Source organism: Oncorhynchus gorbuscha, unplaced genomic scaffold, assembly GCF_021184085.1.
Source record: "Oncorhynchus gorbuscha isolate QuinsamMale2020 ecotype Even-year unplaced genomic scaffold, OgorEven_v1.0 Un_scaffold_2101, whole genome shotgun sequence".
In the NCBI taxonomy this organism is placed as follows: Eukaryota; Metazoa; Chordata; class Actinopteri; order Salmoniformes; family Salmonidae; genus Oncorhynchus; species Oncorhynchus gorbuscha.
The window spans coordinates 55,001-71,954 of record NW_025746693.1 but is presented as its reverse complement, the minus strand read 5'-3'; the positions used below and the strand labels follow the sequence as shown (position 1 = coordinate 71,954).

At 50.1% G+C, this 16,954-nt stretch overlaps 1 protein-coding gene and 1 pseudogene across 7 annotated transcripts in view; both read right to left on the bottom strand.

The window, feature by feature from the left end:
* Positions 1-593: 593 nt before the first annotated feature.
* On the bottom strand, positions 594-14,265 carry LOC124024976 (transcription factor Dp-1-like). Of its 6 annotated transcripts, none has more exons than XM_046338683.1 (12): positions 14,134-14,265; positions 12,739-12,822; positions 10,271-10,337; positions 9,367-9,470; positions 8,479-8,600; positions 5,604-5,775; positions 5,267-5,413; positions 3,829-3,897; positions 3,504-3,655; positions 2,395-2,561; positions 1,636-1,714; positions 594-1,410 (listed from the first exon to the last, which is right to left on the bottom strand). In XM_046338683.1, exons 2-12 carry the CDS (start codon positions 12,748-12,750, stop codon positions 1,284-1,286), a joined length of 1,218 nt encoding a protein of 405 aa, XP_046194639.1. In that variant the 5' UTR covers positions 12,751-12,822; positions 14,134-14,265; the 3' UTR covers positions 594-1,283. The 6 variants fall into 6 exon arrangements, with proteins under 6 accessions (XP_046194639.1, XP_046194642.1, XP_046194640.1 ...); XM_046338686.1 differs by having other exon boundaries at positions 14,084-14,136; XM_046338684.1 differs by lacking the exon at positions 14,134-14,265 and adding an exon at positions 13,917-14,064.
* Positions 14,266-14,421: 156 nt separating this feature from the next.
* LOC124024973 overlaps positions 14,422-16,954 on the bottom strand; it is a 22,069-nt pseudogene continuing 19,536 nt past the window's right edge. The window contains exon 15 of the transcript XR_006837117.1: positions 14,422-15,542. The product of XR_006837117.1 is annotated as a transmembrane and coiled-coil domain-containing protein 3-like (transcript). The remainder of the gene's footprint in view (positions 15,543-16,954) is intronic.

Sequence of the window (16,954 nt, the reverse complement as noted above, 5' to 3'; positions counted from 1 at the left end):
TGATGTCTGTAGGTACTCAAATCACACATTCTGACCCATCTTTAAAATAGCTGCCTCTGCTGAAGAAAGTCACACAAAATAGGGAATTTGGCCTCAAATGAGTAAAGTACAAAACACACACACAGGGACATTTGGCCTCTACTGTCTGTAGGTACTCAGACACAGGTACATTTGGCCTCTGCTGTCTGGGATTCACACACACACACAGGGACATTTCCCTCTGCCCCTGGGATTCACACACACACAGGTACATTTGGCCTCTGCTGTCTGGAGGTATTCACACACACACAGGGACATTTCCCCTCTGCCCCTGGGAGGTACACACACACACACAGGGACATTTGGCCTCTGCTCCCCTGGGAGTACTCACACACACAGGGACATGTGGCCTCTGCTGTCTCTACTCCCTGGGAGCCAAGTGACACACACACAAACACACATTCTGACCCATCTTTAAAATAGCTGCCAGAAGAAAGTCACACAAAATAAGAAAATATAACTACAAATGAGTAAAGCACAAAACACACACACACTCCCTCCCTCTCTCCCCTGGGAGCTACACACACACACACACACTCCCTCACACACCCCTGGGAGCTACACACACACACACACACACACCACACTCCCCTGGGAGCTGTATAGGAAGTAATTTCACTGTCATGTCAATGACACACACACCACTACTGTTCATGGTGTTAAACACTAATACAGCCACACAAGACCTCAGGTTTCTGGAGGGAATCTTTCTGTGGCCGTGTATCAGGTCACTCAAGAAACAACAACAAAAAACGAGTTTGTCATGAGAAAGATCCCATTTCCTGTAATGGGGAGGCGGGCTGAAGAGGAGCACATTGTGGAGATTATACTCATAGCAATCACAGCTTCAGAAGGAGAAAAAAATAAATTAAAATTCCCACAAAAGGCATTATACAGTCATAGTGTCAGCAAAGACTACGTTTCCCAGAAAGCCATTGCGTTGGTGAGCTCTGTGCATTCTGAAGGCAGTTGAGGAAGGAGAAGCAGGGGCCTCCTCGTAGATAGCTTGGTGGGGTGGAGGGAAGGCCTGAGATGGAGCTGGAGGAAGGGAGAGACTTGTTCATGGGACACGGGCTGCATGCATTCCAAATGGCACTATTCCCTACACGGTGCACTACCTCTGTGCCAATATGGCCGTGGTCAAAAGTAGTTCAGCATAATGGGTATAGGAAGCCATTTGGAACACAGCTGGTTAGTCATCAAACTGGGCTGTTAAAGAGTTGGCAGAGTTAGAAACTACTGATTTAATCATTGTCGTCGTAGTCTTCGTCATCCTCTTCCTCGTCTGCCATGTAGGACACGGGGGTGTGGCCTCGCGAGGCGTTGTAGTGTGAGCCGTTGGAAATGGACGCCACCGTGCCATCGGAGCTACTGAATATACAGCAGGAAACAGAAGATGGAATTAGTTAAGACCTGCCTGTTACATCACTTCCTGTACATTGAAAAAAAAAAAGAGCTCAGAAAGAGAGATCATAGAGTTGGATAGAGGGCACACGAGAAACAAAGCCTGTTGTAGCATGGGAAGCAGCACCGAGGGCTTCCACCCGACAGACAGGGAAAGGAGCTCTGAAGTACATCTCTATAGAAGAGACTCACCTTGTGTGACGGCGTCCTCCTCCGTTTGTAGACGAGGCTCCTGTGATGTAGACGTTGCTTATTGGACCCGTGGCCATTTCTGGAGGGGGGGGGGATTATAATATAAGACGCCATTTCTACCGACTCCTTTACACAGTCCCAGCCCAAGTATATCAGGCTGAACAGGGAGTCCTGTGGGAACCAGCCATACTGACCTGTAACATAGGGTTCTAGGGTTCTGGGCACCAGGGTGCCCTGTGGGAACCAGCCATACTGACCTGTAACATAGGGTTCTAGGGTTCTGGGCACCAGGGTGCCCTGTGGGAACCAGCCATACTGACCTGTAACATAGGGTTCTAGGGCTCTGGGCACCAGGGTGCTCTGTGGGAACCAGCCATACTGACCTGTAACATAGGGTTCTAGGGCTCTGGGCACCAGGGTGCCCTGTGGGAACCAGCCATACTGACCTGTAACATAGGGTTTCAGGGTTCTGGGCACCAGGGTGCCCTGTGGGAACCAGCCATACTGACCTGTAACATAGGGTTCTAGGGCTCTGGGCACCAGGGTGCTCTGTGGGAACCAGCCATACTGACCTGTAACATAGGGTTCTAGGGCTCTGGGCACCAGGGTGCCCTGTGGGAACCAGCCATACTGACCTGTAACATAGGGTTAAGCTCTGGGCACCAGGGTGCTCTGTGGGAACCAGCCATACTGACCTGTAACATAAGGGTTCTAGGGCTCTGGGCACCAGGGTGCCCTGTGGGAACCAGCCATACTGACCTGTAACATAGGGTTCTAGGGCTCTGGGCACCAGGGTGCGGGCTTCCTTCAGGTCCTCTGGTGAACACTGGCCCACCTCCAGACCACAGGCCAGACCCATTCTCTTCAACACCTCAATGTCATCATGGATCTCAAACATGTTGTCAAAGTTGAACAGGTACTCAAACCTGTAGGGGGCAGAGAGGGGGGGGGGGGGCAGAGGCAGGCGAGAGAGGGGGAGGCAGGTATGATTAGATGAGGTTTGGTGTTGAATTTGAAATCACCCCCACGCCCCAACCCTCCAAGCATCACCCCCACGCCGCCAAGCATCACCCCCACGCCCCCAACCGCCAAGCATCACCCCCACGCCCCCAACCGCCAAGCATCACCCCCACGCCCCCAACCGCCAACATCACCCCCACGCCCCAACCGCCAAGCATCACCCCCACGCCCCAACCGCCAAGCATCACCCCCACGCCCCAACCGCCAAGCATCACCCCCACGCCCCAACCTCCAAGCATCCCTCCCACGTCCCAACCTCCAAGCATCCCTCCCACGTCCCAACCTCCAAGCATCCCTCCCACGTCCCAACCTCCAAGCATCCCTCCCACGTCCCAACCTCCAAGCATCCCTCCCACGTCCCAACCTCCAAGCATCCCTCCCACGTCCCAACCTCCAAGCATCCCTCCCACGTCCCAACCTCCAAGCATCCCTCCCACGTCCCAACCTCCAAGCATCCCTCCCACGTCCCAACCTCCAAGCATCCCTCCCACGTCCCAACCTCTAAGCATCCCTCCCATGTCCCATGCATCACTCCCATGTCCCATGCATCACTCCCATGTCCCAACCTCCATGCATCACTCCCATGCATCACTCCCATGTCCCAAGCATCACTCCCATGTCCCAAGCATCACTCCCATGTCCCAAGCATCACTCCCATGTCCCAACCTCCAAGCATCACTCCCATGCATCACTCCCATGTCCCAACCTCCAAGCATCATTCCCATGTTCCAAGCATCACTCCCATGTCCCAAGGTGTCTCAAAGGGAATTGGGACATGAATAGAACACACAGGAGTGAAACAGGACTAGAGTAATTGTGTGTGTATTCCAGAGTCTCTGGTCTCTTACTTGTCGTTGGAGATGCTGCAGTCGATGACGGTCCTCTTGGAGGTGTTGATGATGATGAAGGGCAGGTTGATGACAGAGTTTGGGGGCGGAGCCCTGCCCGCTTGCTGCTCCGCTGTACGATTCCGCTGCACCAGGCGCTTGAACGCTATTTGCTGCACCGAGACATTCACACAACGTTGTGATACCGCTCAGTCAACGTCGTTGAGATGACATTCAGGCAACGTTGAAGCCACCAGCAAGACCGGGTGAGCGTCTTCTAATAGGCGTGTATGTTCCCACAGTGAAGGGGGTATTTACCTGTTCCCACAATGAAGGAGGTGTTTACCTGTAGAATGAGCTCCTGAAGCTGAGACTGTTTCTGGTTGATCCTCTCTAGTCGTTTCTGTCTCTCCACCTGACAATGACAGGAATACATCAGGCTCGGACCCTTCCCGATCTCGAACCCTCCGGGCTCGAACCCTCCCGGGCTCGGACCCTCCCGATCTCTTACCCTCCCGGCTCTTAACGCCCCGATCTCTTACCCTCCCGGGCTCTTAACGCCCCGATCTCTTAACGCCCCGATCTCTTAACGCCCCGATCTCTTAACGCCCCGATCTCTTAACGCCCCGATCTCTTAACGCCCCGATCTCTTAACGCCCCGATCTCTTAACGCCCCGATCTCTTAACGCCCCGATCTCTTAACGCCCCGATCTCTTAACGCCCCGATCTCTTAACGCCCCAATCTCTTAACGCCCCAATCTCTTAACGCCCCAATCTCTTAACGCCCCAATCTCTTAACGCCCCAATCTCTAACGCCCCAATCTCTTAACGCCCCAATCTCTTAACGCCCCAATCTCTTAACGCCCCAATCTCTTAACGCCCCAATCTCTTAACGCCCCAATCTCTTAACGCCCCAATCTCTTAACGCCCCAATCTCTTAACGCCCCAATCTCTTAACGCCCCAATCTCTTAACGACCCCCCAATCTCTTAACGCCCCAATCTCTTAACGCCCCAATCTCTTAACGCCCTTAACGCCCCGATCTCTTAACGCCCCGATCTCTTAACGCCCCCACGCCCCGATCTCTTAACGCCCGATCTCTTAACGCCCCGATCTCTTAACGCCCCGATCTCTTAACGCCCCGATCTCTTAACGCCCCGATCTCTAACGAACGCCCCGATCTCCCGATCTCTTAACGCCCCGATCTCTTAACCCCCCGGGCTCGGAACCCTCCCGATCTCTTAACCCCCCGGGCTCGGAACCCTCCCGATCTCTTAACCCCCCGGGCTCGGAACCCTCCCGATCTCTTAACCCCCCGGGCTCGGAACCCTCCCGATCTCTTAACCCCCGGGCTCGGAACCCTCCCGATCTCGGAACCCTCCCGATCTCTTAACCCCCGGGCTCGGACCCTCCCGATCTCTTAACCCCCGGGCTCGGACCCTCCCGATCTCTTAACCCCCGGGCTCGGACCCTCCCGATCTCTTAACCCCCGGGCTCGGACCCTCCCGATCTCTTAACCCCGGGCTCGGACCCTCCCGATCTCTTAACCCCGGGCTCGGATCTCCTCCCGATCTCTCCCGATCTCCCCGGGCTCGGACCCTCCCGATCTCTTAACCCCCGGGCTCGGACCCTCCCGATCTCTTAACCCCCGGGCTCGGACCCTCCCGATCTCTTAACCCCCGGGCTCGGACCCTCCCGATCTCTTAATCACCGGGCTCGGACACTCCCGATCTCTTACCCTCCCGATCTCTTACCCAGCGGGGTCTGACCCTCCCGATCTCTTACCTCCAGGCTCTGACACTCCTGGGCTGAGTTGGTGGGCAGGCCGATCCAGCGGATCTCTTTCTTCTCTTTAGAGATGATGTTCATGGCCATGAGCACGTTGAGCGCATCGTACACACGCCGTCGGATGTTCTTCTGGTCGTAGGAATGCTGCGGAGGGGAGAGAGAGACAGAGCTGCTGTCGTTTCCCAAATGGCTCCCTGTTCCCTTTATAGTGCACTACTTCTGACTCGGGCCCATTCGGGCTGTACAGAACCAGTGCATCTTGAACTCGGATTGGGCTATTTGTTGTACGGATGAAACCCTGGTCTGATGGTTTTTGATTGGCTGTGTGTCTCACCGAGTCGCCGGGCGAGAGGAGGGTGTCGTTGGCGCTGAACTCTGCCACGAGCTCGTCAGCCACCTCATTGTAGGTAGTTACTCCCTTCTTCTGCACCTTCTCACACACCTTCATGGAGAAATGCCTAAGACCCTTCCCGTTCTTATCCCCCTTCTTACCAGTACCACGCTTCCTGGAACACAGGCAGAGCAGGGGTTTGAGAAAGGACAGAGCAGGAATGAAAGAAGCAGTCAGCCAGCGCAGGAGTTTGAGAGAGAAGCAGCCAGCCAGCGCAGGAGTTTGAGAGAGAAGCAGCCAGCCAGCGCAGGAGTTTGAGAGAGAAGCAGCCAGCCAGCGCAGGAGTTTGAGAGAGAAGCAGCCAGCCAGCGCAGGAGTTTGAGAGAGAAGCAGCCAGCCAGCGCAGGAGTTTGAGAGAGAAGCAGCCAGCCAGCGCAGGAGTTTGAGAGAGAAGCAGCCAGCGCAGGAGTTTGAGAGAGAAGCAGCCAGCGCAGGAGTTTGAGAGAGAAGCAGCCAGCGCAGGAGTTTGAGAGAGAAGCAGCCAGCGCAGGAGTTTGAGAGAGAAGCAGCCAGCGCAGGAGTTTGAGAGAGAAGCAGCCAGCGCAGGAGTTTGAGAGAGAAGCAGCCAGCGCCAGCGCAGGAGTTTGAGAGAGAAGCAGCCAGCGCAGGAGTTTGAGAGAGAAGCAGCCAGCGCAGGAGTTTGAGAGAGAAGCAGCCAGCGCAGGAGTTTGAGAGAGAAGTCAGCGCAGGAGTTTGAGAGAGAAGTCAGCGCAGGAGTTTGAGAGAGAAGTCAGCGCAGGAGTTTGAGAGAGAAGTCAGCGCAGGAGTTTGAGAGAGAAGTCAGCGCAGGAGTTTGAGAGAGAAGTCAGCGCAGGAGTTTGAGAGAGAAGTCAGCGCAGGAGTTTGAGAGAGAAGTCAGCGCAGGAGTTTGAGAGAGAAGTCAGCGCAGGAGTTTGAGAGAGAAGTCAGCGCAGGAGTTTGAGAGAGAAGAAGAAGTCAGAGCAGGAGTTTGAGAGAGAAGAAGTCAGAGCAGGAGTTTGAGAGAGAAGAATAAGTCAGAGCAGGAGTTTGAGAGAGAAGAATAAGTCAGAGCAGGAGTTTGAGAGAGAAGAATAAGTCAGCGCAGGAGTTTGAGAGAGAAGAAGAAGTCAGCGCAGGAGTTTGAGAGAAGAATAAGTCAGCGCAGGAGTTTGAGAGAGAAGAAGAAGTCAGCGCAGGAGTTTGAGAAGAAGAAGTCAGCGCAGGAGTTTGAGAGAGAAGAAGAAGTCAGAGCAGGAGTTTGAGAGAGAAGAAGAAGTCAGAGCAGGAGTTTGAGAGAGAAGAAGAAGTCAGCGCAGGAGTTTGAGAGAGAAGAAGAAGTCAGAGCAGGAGTGACCGCTATCCGCCAGTTGAGTATGGCTGATGTAGAGATAGACAAGGAAGAGAGAAGTTCCTTCATACAGTGCCTTCAGAAAGTATTCATACCCCTTGTTGTGTCACTGATCTACACACAGACACACACACACACACACACACACACACAACCCCATCATGTCAAAGTGGAATTATATTTTTAGAAATGTTTAAAATGTGAAATGTCTTGAGTCAATAAGTATTCAACCCTTTTGTTATGGCCTAAATATGTGCTGAACAAGTCACATAAGTGAGCAATAATAGTGTTTAACATTTATAAATGACTACCTCACCTCTGTACCCCACACATGCAATTACCTGGAATGTCCCTTAGTCGAGCAGTGAATTTCAAACATGGATTCAACCACAAAGACCAGGGAGGTTTTCCAATGTCCTGAATACAAAGTGTTATGTTTGGGGCAGATCCAACTCATCACTGATTTTTCACTTCATATTTTCAAGTAAGGTGGTGGCTGCATCATGTTATGGGTATGCTTGTCGTCGGCATTGACAAGGGAGTTTAGGATAAAAATAAAAACAGAATACAGCTATAAAGCACAGGCAAAATCCTAGAGGAAAACCTTGTCTGCTTTCCAACAGACACTGGGAGACAAATTCACCTTTCAGCAGGACAATAACCTAAAACATAAGGCCAAATCTACACTGGAGTTCCTCACCAAGAAGACCTCGAACGTTCCTGAGTGGCCGAGTAACAGTTGACCTAAATCTTGAAAATCTATGGCAAGACTTGAAAATGGCTGACGGAGCTTGAATACATTGTTTTTTTAAAGAACAAAATGGGCAAATATTGTATAATCCAGGTGTGTAAAGCTTCTACAGAATTATTACCCAGAAAGACTCACAGCTGTAATCTCCGCCAAAGGTGATTCTAACATATATTGACTTGGTTGAATAATTATCTAAATCAAGATATATCAGTTTTTATTTCCCATCAAAAAAAATTGTATAAATAATTTCCCCCACTTTTACAGAATATTTTGTGTAGATCATTGACAAAAAGCAACAATTCAATCCAAATGTAATCCTAAATTGTAGCAACAAAACTTGGGAAAAGCCCAGGGGTGTGAATACTTTGATGTAGTGACATGTCACTCTCTTAACGAGAGAGAGAACTTTCAAGAAGTCAGCCAACCTCCTTGCTGAGAATTGACCTAAAGCTGACCATAACGACCAGCTGACCATAACAAGCAGCTGACCATAACAACCAGCAGACCATAACAACCAGCAGACCATAACAACCAGCAGACCATAACGACCAGCTGAACATAACGACCAGCTGACCATAACAACCAGCTGACCATAACAACCAGCTGACCATAACAACCAGCAGACCATAACAACCAGCAGACCATAACAACCAGCAGACCATAACAACCAGCAGACCATAACAACCAGCAGACCATAACAACCAGCTGACCATAACCAGTATGAGGAGTGTTTGTATACAATTGTGTATGTGTCTTACCCGGTGGACCAGGGAGAGGCATCAGGGGGCTGGCTCTGTGGTCTGTACTGGGTACTGGGTGTGTGAGGGCTGCCCATCACTAACCCCCCTGACCCACTGGGCCTCTGAGGGGTACCCATCACCTGTGACAAAGGGAGGGACAGTTACAATGCAGACATAATTTAAAATAGCAATAAATGAAATAAATTAAAATGTGCTTCTTTCAAAGCACCGAGGAGCGATCTATATAGCATATATCTACACCATACTAGAAGCTATGGCGGCTAGCCAGATCAACATATCATGGCTGGGGTCTAGATCTCTCTATAGAACTAGGGTTTCTATGTCTATGCATCTCTAGCTGAACCCTGAGCTCCGGGGCTCATAGGATGATCATGTTGATGAGGAGTTCTTATGATAATCCCGCTGACTGAAGGGTTTGTGATTAGCTTATGCACACAGGTCACACACACATACACACAGGTCACACACACATACACACAGGTCACACACACAGGTCACACACACATACACACAGGTCGCCCTGCCTGGTTCAAAGTTAGTATGAAAGCTTTATCGCCACGGAGACATGGGAAGCCCAGTGCTTCCCTAGTAGCAGCAGAGGGGCCCTCAGACAGGAGGAGGAGAGGGGCCCTCAGACAGGAGGAGGAGAGGGGCCCTCAGACAGGAGGAGGAGAGGGGCCCTCAGACAGGAGGAGGAGAGGGGCCCTCAGACAGGAGGAGGAGAGGGGCCCTCAGACAGGAGGAGGAGAGGGGCCCTCAGACAGGAGGAGGAGAGGGGCCCTCAGACAGGAGGAGGAGAGGGGCCCTCAGACAGGAGGAGGAGAGGGGCCCTCAGACAGGACGAGGAGGACAGGGGTTCTTAGAAGTGGTAGTGTTGTGTCTCACCATGTGTGGGGCGATGTTGACGTTGGAGGGCCCCAGGGTTTTGGGAAGCAGTTGTTTGCCCACAGAGAGAGACTGTGGGTGGACTGTCACCAGGGACAGGACACCTGGAGGGACATGAAGAACACTTATAACACCAGGGGTGCGTCCCAAATAGCACCCCATTCCCTATATAGTGCACTACTTGAGATATGGTTGTCACGGTACCAGTATCACCATCACACCAGATTACCCATTGGAAAAAAGAAAACATGAATTAGACTGAACTCCAGTCGTATAAAAAACAAAAAACTGCTTTATGTAAAATTGTGGGTGTTATAGTCTGCTAAATGAATAAATGGGACTCCAGGTGACAACATAATGCTGTTGGTTTCTAACAGAAGGACCGTTTTCCTCAAGAAATTAAAACTGCTTCATGTTTTGTTTCCTTGCCACAGAAGTACCGCGCCACTGGTACCGCAACAATACTAATTGAGATCCGCTCCCTGGAATCACTTACGACGTGATTGGCCACAGAGAGATTGGCGGTCCTTCTGTAGCTCAGTTGGTAGAGCATTGCGCTTGTAACGCCAGGGTAGTGGGTTCGATCCCCGGGACCACCCATACGTAGAATGTATGCACACATGACTGTAAGTCGCTTTGGATAAAAGCGTCTGCTAAATGGCATATATATATAACATATCAATAGGGGGCAACACTGCCCTCCTCTGTTAGTTAGGCGAGAGTCACAGCCTGCCATCAACTCCCATTCTGCAGGAGGAGCGGCTGATTATCATAACGCTTCTAGCGTTTCTCTAGTACAGCCACCCCTGTCCAAGTCTTACTCCTCCCTGCCAGTGTTCACCAGTGTGCAGTCCACCTATACTAAAATAACTAGGGGAAACCCTGGGTACCCGTGGCTACCTACCTTTGCTGGGACTGAGGTTCTGGTTGTAGAAAACCTTCATCTCTCCGTTGGCACCGATCACAGCCGCCTAAAGACCACAATGTTCTGTTATGGCCACACCAACCACACTGTCACCATGGAAACACCAGGAGCTACAAACTTCTCTAGATTCTCTTCTCCTCACTAGCTGGCTTTATACTAGTCTGGAGCTTAGGAGGTGCTGCTGGACCGAGGTCAATGGATTACTAAATGTGTTTACTGCGAGTGTGTTGCTCCATTTCCACGGCAACCTTTGAGTGAACAATTGAGCATCGATCTGTGCACACTAGAGTTTGAGGACCTCCGCGATCCTCTTGAACTGTGTAGGTGGGTGGACACTAGTCCAGTGGTTCCCCAAATGGTGGAGCATAAACCACTGGTTACTATGAATGGAAGGAGATGGTCAAATAATGTTTAAAGTTGTTTGTCAGATGATAATTGCACAACAGCAAGCAACTAAATCAGGAAGTATCAACAACCACTTGGTATGGTGAGACCCACCACTGCTAAATCAGGAAGTTGATATGGTCTTCAAAGCAACTTAGCCTGTACCACTCAAACCACAAAGGGAAGTTAATCAATCTAGTTGTGTGTTCTGCCCTGAAGCAATGATCTAAAACTGGATCTGGATGGTCAGAGAAGAAAAAAGTTCCACTGTAGAATTAGTTCATTCTAATTGTATGGGTTGGACACTGAAACTCTGGCCCAGAACGACAGGTTGCACACCGTAACTCTGGCCCAGAACGACAGGTTGCACACTGTAACTCTGGCCCAGAACGACAGGTTGCACACCGTAACTCTGGCCCAGAACGACAGGTTGCACACCGTAACTCTGGCCCAGAACGACAGGTTGCACACCGTAACTCTGGCCCAGAACGACAGGTTGCACACCGTAAGTCTGGCCCAGAACGACAGGTTGCACACCGTAACTCTGGCCCAGAACGACAGGTTGCACACTGTAACTCTGGCCCAGAACGACAGGTTGGCCCAGAACGACAGGTTGGCCCACACCGTAACTCTGGCCCCGACAGGTTGCACACCCGTAACTCTGGCCCAGAACGACAGGTTGCACACTGGCCCAGAACGACAGGTTAACTCTGGCCCAGAACGACAGCACTGTTGCACAGGTTACGCACTGTAACCCTGGCCCAGAACGACAGGTTACGCACTGTAACCACTGTAACCCAGGCCCAAACGACAGGTTGCACACCTGTAGGTAACCCTGCGACACACTGTAACTCTGGCCCAGAACGACAGGTCTGGCACACTGTAACTCTGGCCCAGAACGACAGGTAACTCTGGCCCAGAACGACAGGTTACGCACTGTAACTCTGGCCCAGAACGACAGGTTACGCACTGTAACTCTGGCCCAGAACGACAGGTTACGCACTGTAACTCTGGCCCAGAACGACAGGTTACGCACTGTAACTCTGGCCCAGAACGACAGGTTACGCACTGTAACTCTGGCCCAGAACGACAGGTTGCGCACTGTAACTCTGGCCCAGAACGACAGGTTGCGCACTGTAACTCTGGCCCAGAACGACAGGTTGCGCACTGTAACTCTGGCCCAGAACGACAGGTTGCACTGTAACTCTGGCCCAGAACGACAGGTTGCACACTGTAACTCTGGCCCAGAACGACAGGCCACAGAACAGGTTGCGCACTGTAACTCTGGCCCAGAACGACAGGTTGCACACTGTAACTCTGGCCCAGAACGACAGGTTGCACACTGTAACTCTGGCCCAGAACGACAGGTTGCACACTGTAACTCTGGCCCAGAACGACAGGTTGCACACTGTAACTCTGGCCCAGAACGACAGGTTGCACACTGTAACTCTGGCCCAGAACGACAGGTTGCACACTGTAACTCTGGCCCAGAACGACAGGTTGCACACTGTAACTCTGGGAACGACCCTATAACTCTGGAACGACAGGTTGTAACTCTGGCCCAGAACGACAGGTTGCACACTGTAACTCTGGCCCAGAACGACAGGTTGCACACTGTAACTCTGGCCCAGAACGACAGGTTGCACACTCTGGCCCGACAGGTTGCGCACTGTAACTCTGGCCCAGAACGACAGGTTGCGCACTGTAACTCTGGCCCAGAACGACAGGTTGCGCACTGTAACTCTGGCCCAGAACGACAGAACGACAGGCACACTGTAACTCTGGCCCAGAACGACAGGTTACGCACTGTAACTCTGGCCCAGAACGACAGGTTACGCACTGTAACTCTGGCCCAGAACGACAGGTTACGCACTGTAACTCTGGCCCAGAACGACAGGTTGCACACTATAACTCTGGCCCAGAACGACAGGTTGCACACTATAACTCTGGCCCAGAACGACAGGTTGCACACTATAACTCTGGCCCAGAACGACAGGTTGCACACTTTTACTCCCGCACAGTACTACATGTTGCACACTGTATAACACTGGCCCAGAACTCACATCCATTGCCATGATATCAGCTCCTTATGTGTGGGAGATGAAGTCTTCTAGAAGGTTTCTTTGGGATGTTCAGCAATTGCTTCCCTAAAGCAAAATATGGAAAAGGGGGGGGGGGGAAGATGTCTCCAGTTCAGTGTTATAAAACTAAGATTGTAGAAGAAATGCAGAATGGACATGTATTGTAGATGGGCTAAACTGTTTCTGTTTAACTTATTTGACAAGGTTGGAATAGACTGGCTTCATCCCCTGAGGGATTCAAACCACAACACTCCACGAGGCCGCATGGAAGCTTTGGAAACAACTTGGTTTCAACATACAACATAAATCGGTCTCCGCACTCAGTTATTGCCAACTATGGGCCATTGAGAACAGAACACAGGCCTAACCGCGTAAATACAACAATGACCGACAGAAGGTTCCCACAGCCGGACAAGGGGAAGCACAACAGCAGCTATTTGGATCCAGAAGCTGACTACGCATTAGTCTACATGCAATCATACATGTTTCGCAGCTTGGGCTAGATATATTTAGCAAAAAAGTTAGGTGAACCACCATTGTACATGTTTAAATCACGAGTATCAACAACCATCAACTAGTTTACCACGACCTTTCTCACTCGTTGTTCTTGATCCGCAACTCCCAGTCTACTGCAGCCAGATGAGGTCGAAATGAACCTCCAAAACAGGAAACTAACTAAAACTAACGTTAGCGAAGCAAACATAAACTAGCAAGTTAACACAGAAACGTTTCAGAGTCCAAGATAGATCAAAGGTTTTCAATTAGCTAGTTACCTGCGTCTTTACAAAGACCGAAAGTAATTGAACGAATGACTTCAGTCAAGATGGTTGCTTGACAGATGGCTGGTTAGCATTTGTCCTGAAGTTAGCACGCAACATGCTAGTTCTGCCTGTCGACACAAGCCATTTATTAGCTAACGTTTGGCTCATCGCAACGATAGTTGATAGCCAGTCAGTTAACGTTAAGGTTATTGTTTGATAAAACCCGCTTTTCGGCTCGACATTCATTAGTTAGTAACAATAATGTTTTATTTACGGTAGAGTGCACTCACTAGAGGACGTTAACGAGTCAGCCATTTTTGTAGCCAGCTAGCTAAAAAAAAAAATTAAGAGAAATATATTTTACATTTTGTACTCCTCTAAGCAGGATAAGTTCCCTACCTTTACCTATGGGTAGAAATGTGATTGAATGACATGCCACAAGTCAAACTTATTCCGATTTTGCTGAGCTAAACGGCTTCAAAAGGCCTCTGTATTTGTTAAGTGCAACAGTCATACATTACGGCACTGAAACTGAAACCCAGCGAAATACAAAAAATGTAACTAACTCTTCCTACTTCATCTAATAAATCAATTAAGTTGGAATAATGAAAGTCACTTTTCTGATTTTTTGTTTTTTTTTTATCTCCCCGAGTCAGCTGTTTCTGCATTTGTCCCAAACTCCGACTGAGATGTCCCGGCTGCTTGAGCTTCCAGAGTTGTGCGACTCCAAACTGAGCTTGGCGGTGTCTGAAAGGCGAAAGAAACTATTGGACACGCACAAAGCAAACGTCATCACGCGGGAAGTATAGACCACACCCCACAGAACGATATCAAAACATTTCATTGGACGAGACAGACAATATTCAAATATAACATTATAAAAAACAGGACATCTCCTCCCTAAACCAATAAACCAATCTTTTAATAAATAACGACATTTTTTTATTAAATAATGTACAACTTTTGTATTTTGTTGAATATTAAACAAACTCCAACCTACACAACATAATGTAAAATGGGAATTTATTGTGCTTGGAATGACCCCCTTATTTCCATTGTAACATTTATACATAATCGAACTATAACTGGCCTAATAAATACAATGCTATATCTTTATTTCTCCCTTGCATGATGTATTAGCAGGAAGTCTTCTAGTTGTAGTCTTTTCTTCCAGTCGGGCTACAGTACAGTACACCATACAAACAGAATAAAATTATCAAGCCATTATCATATGAAACAGTCACTGAAACATAAGAAAAATAAACATTTTACAGCATTAGATGCCATAGGAGTGCAATAACACGTACATACAGGTAAAGCCCTGACATAAACAACCCACATACAGTCTCTATGTGTCCGTGTTTGGTTAGAACACAGACTTTACAGTATCAGCATGACATTCAAACGTACTAAATGGAAAGTCGAACTGTTAAAACCTTGACTTTCTCCCAGGTTTATGTCCGGATGAAACTGATCCATATGCAACCCCAGACTAATAATATTCCCTTGAGGGGAATATGTCATCACCATCATTGTGACGTCACAAACCAAAAGGGTCTCATCAGGGATTCCTCCATAACTACTGTAGGACGTGAGTGGAGGAAGGACAGTCAAGACAACAACGAGGACATGTAAACCGTTCTACAATGATCCCATCTCAAATGGCACCCTATTCGTTATATATAGTGCACTTCCTTTAGACCAGAGCCCTATTCCCTACATAGTGCACTACTTTAGATCAGGGCTCTATGTTGGGAACAGGGTGCCATTTTGGATGCAACCAATGACCCAAACATAATGGGTCATTAGGATTTTCTCCATGGAAAGAGGGAGAATGACCTTTGACCCTTTGACCCTTTTACAGGGCCCCTATGGGCTTCAGTCTGCTGGGTGTGGCAGCAGCGGGGGCGGGCGGGCGAGCGTCTTGCGTTCGGCTCGAGGGACCCACTTGTGTGTGGCGGCTCTCCACAACACCGGAGCCAGCAGAAGACTCAGAGTGGTGACACTGAGAACCAGCAGGTACACCTGGGGAAGAAGAGGACAGAGTGGTGACACTGAGAACCAGCAGGTACACCTGGGGAAGAAGAGGACAGAGTGGTGACACTGAGAACCAGCAGGTACACCTGGGGAAGAAGAGGACAGAGTGGTGACACTGAGAACCAGCAGGTACACCTGGGGAAGAAGAGGACAGAGTGGTGACACTGAGAACCAGCAGGTACACCTGGGGAAGAAGAGGACAGAGTGGTGACACTGAGAACCAGCAGGTACACCTGGGGAAGAAGAGGACAGAGTGGTGACACTGAGAACCAGCAGGTACACCTGGGGAAGAAGAGGACAGAGTGGTGACACTGAGAACCAGCAGGTACACCTGGGGAAGAAGAGGACAGAGTGGTGACACTGAGAACCAGCAGGTACACCTGGGGAAGAAGAGGACAAGTGAGTGACACTGAGAACCAGCAGGTACACCTGGGGAAGAAGAGGACAGAGTGGTGACACTGAGAACCAGCAGGTACACCTGGGGAAGAAGAGGACAGAGTAGTGACACTGAGAACCAGCAGGTACACCTGGGGAAGAAGAGGACAGAGTAGTGACACTGAGAACCAGCTACACCTGGGGAAGAAGAGGACAGAGTAGTGACACTGAGAACCAGCAGGTGGGGAAGAAGAGGACAGAGTGGTGACACTGAGAACCAGCAGGTACACCTAGGGTTGTAGATCCTGTAGTGGTATTCATCTTGGGGTAAACATCTTCATCTAGTGTCTAGGGGTAGTGGTTAAGAGTAGTGTCGAGGGGTAGTGGTTAGGGGTAGTGTCTAGGGGTAGTGGTTAAGAGTAGTGTCTAGGGGTAGTGGTTAAGAGTAGTGGTTAGGGGTAGTGGTTAAGAGTAGTGTCTAGGGGTAGTGGTTAGTAGGTAGAGGTTAGTGGTTAGTAGGTTAGGGTAGTGTCTTGGGGTAGTGGTTAGGAGTAGTGTCTAGGGGTAGTGTCTAGGGGTAGTGGTTAGAGGTAGTGGTTAGGGGTAGTGGGTATGGATAGTGGTTAGTGGTAGAGGTTAGTGGTAGAGGTTAGGGATAGTGTCTTGGGGTAGTGGTTAGGAGTAGTGTCTAGGGGTAGTGGTTAGGAGTAGTGGTTAGGGGTAGTGGTTAGGAGTAGTGGTTAGGAGTAGTGGTTAGGAGTAGTGGTTAGGGGTAGTGGTTAGGGGTAGTGGTTAGGAGTAGTGGTTAGGAGTAGTGGTTAGGGGTAGTGGTTAGGAGTAGTGGTTAGGGGTAGTGGTTAGGGGTAGTGGTTAGGGGTAGTGGTTAGGGGTAGTGGTTAGGGGTAGTGGTTAGGGGTAGGGGTAGTGGTTAGGGGTAGTGGCTAGGGGGGGTAGTGGTTAGGTAGGTTAGGGGTAGTGGTTAGGGGTAGTGGTTAGTGGCTAGGGGTAGTAGCTCGGGGTAGTGG

Coding starts and splice junctions, on each gene's coding strand:
- LOC124024976 (XM_046338683.1), bottom strand. Junction 9,471..10,270: donor GAACCTCAGTCCCAGCAAAG/GTAGGTAGCCAC, acceptor ATGTCCCTCCAG/GTGTCCTGTCCCTGGTGACA. Junction 5,414..5,603: donor TCCTCTCGCCCGGCGACTCG/GTGAGACACACA, acceptor TCCCCTCCGCAG/CATTCCTACGACCAGAAGAA.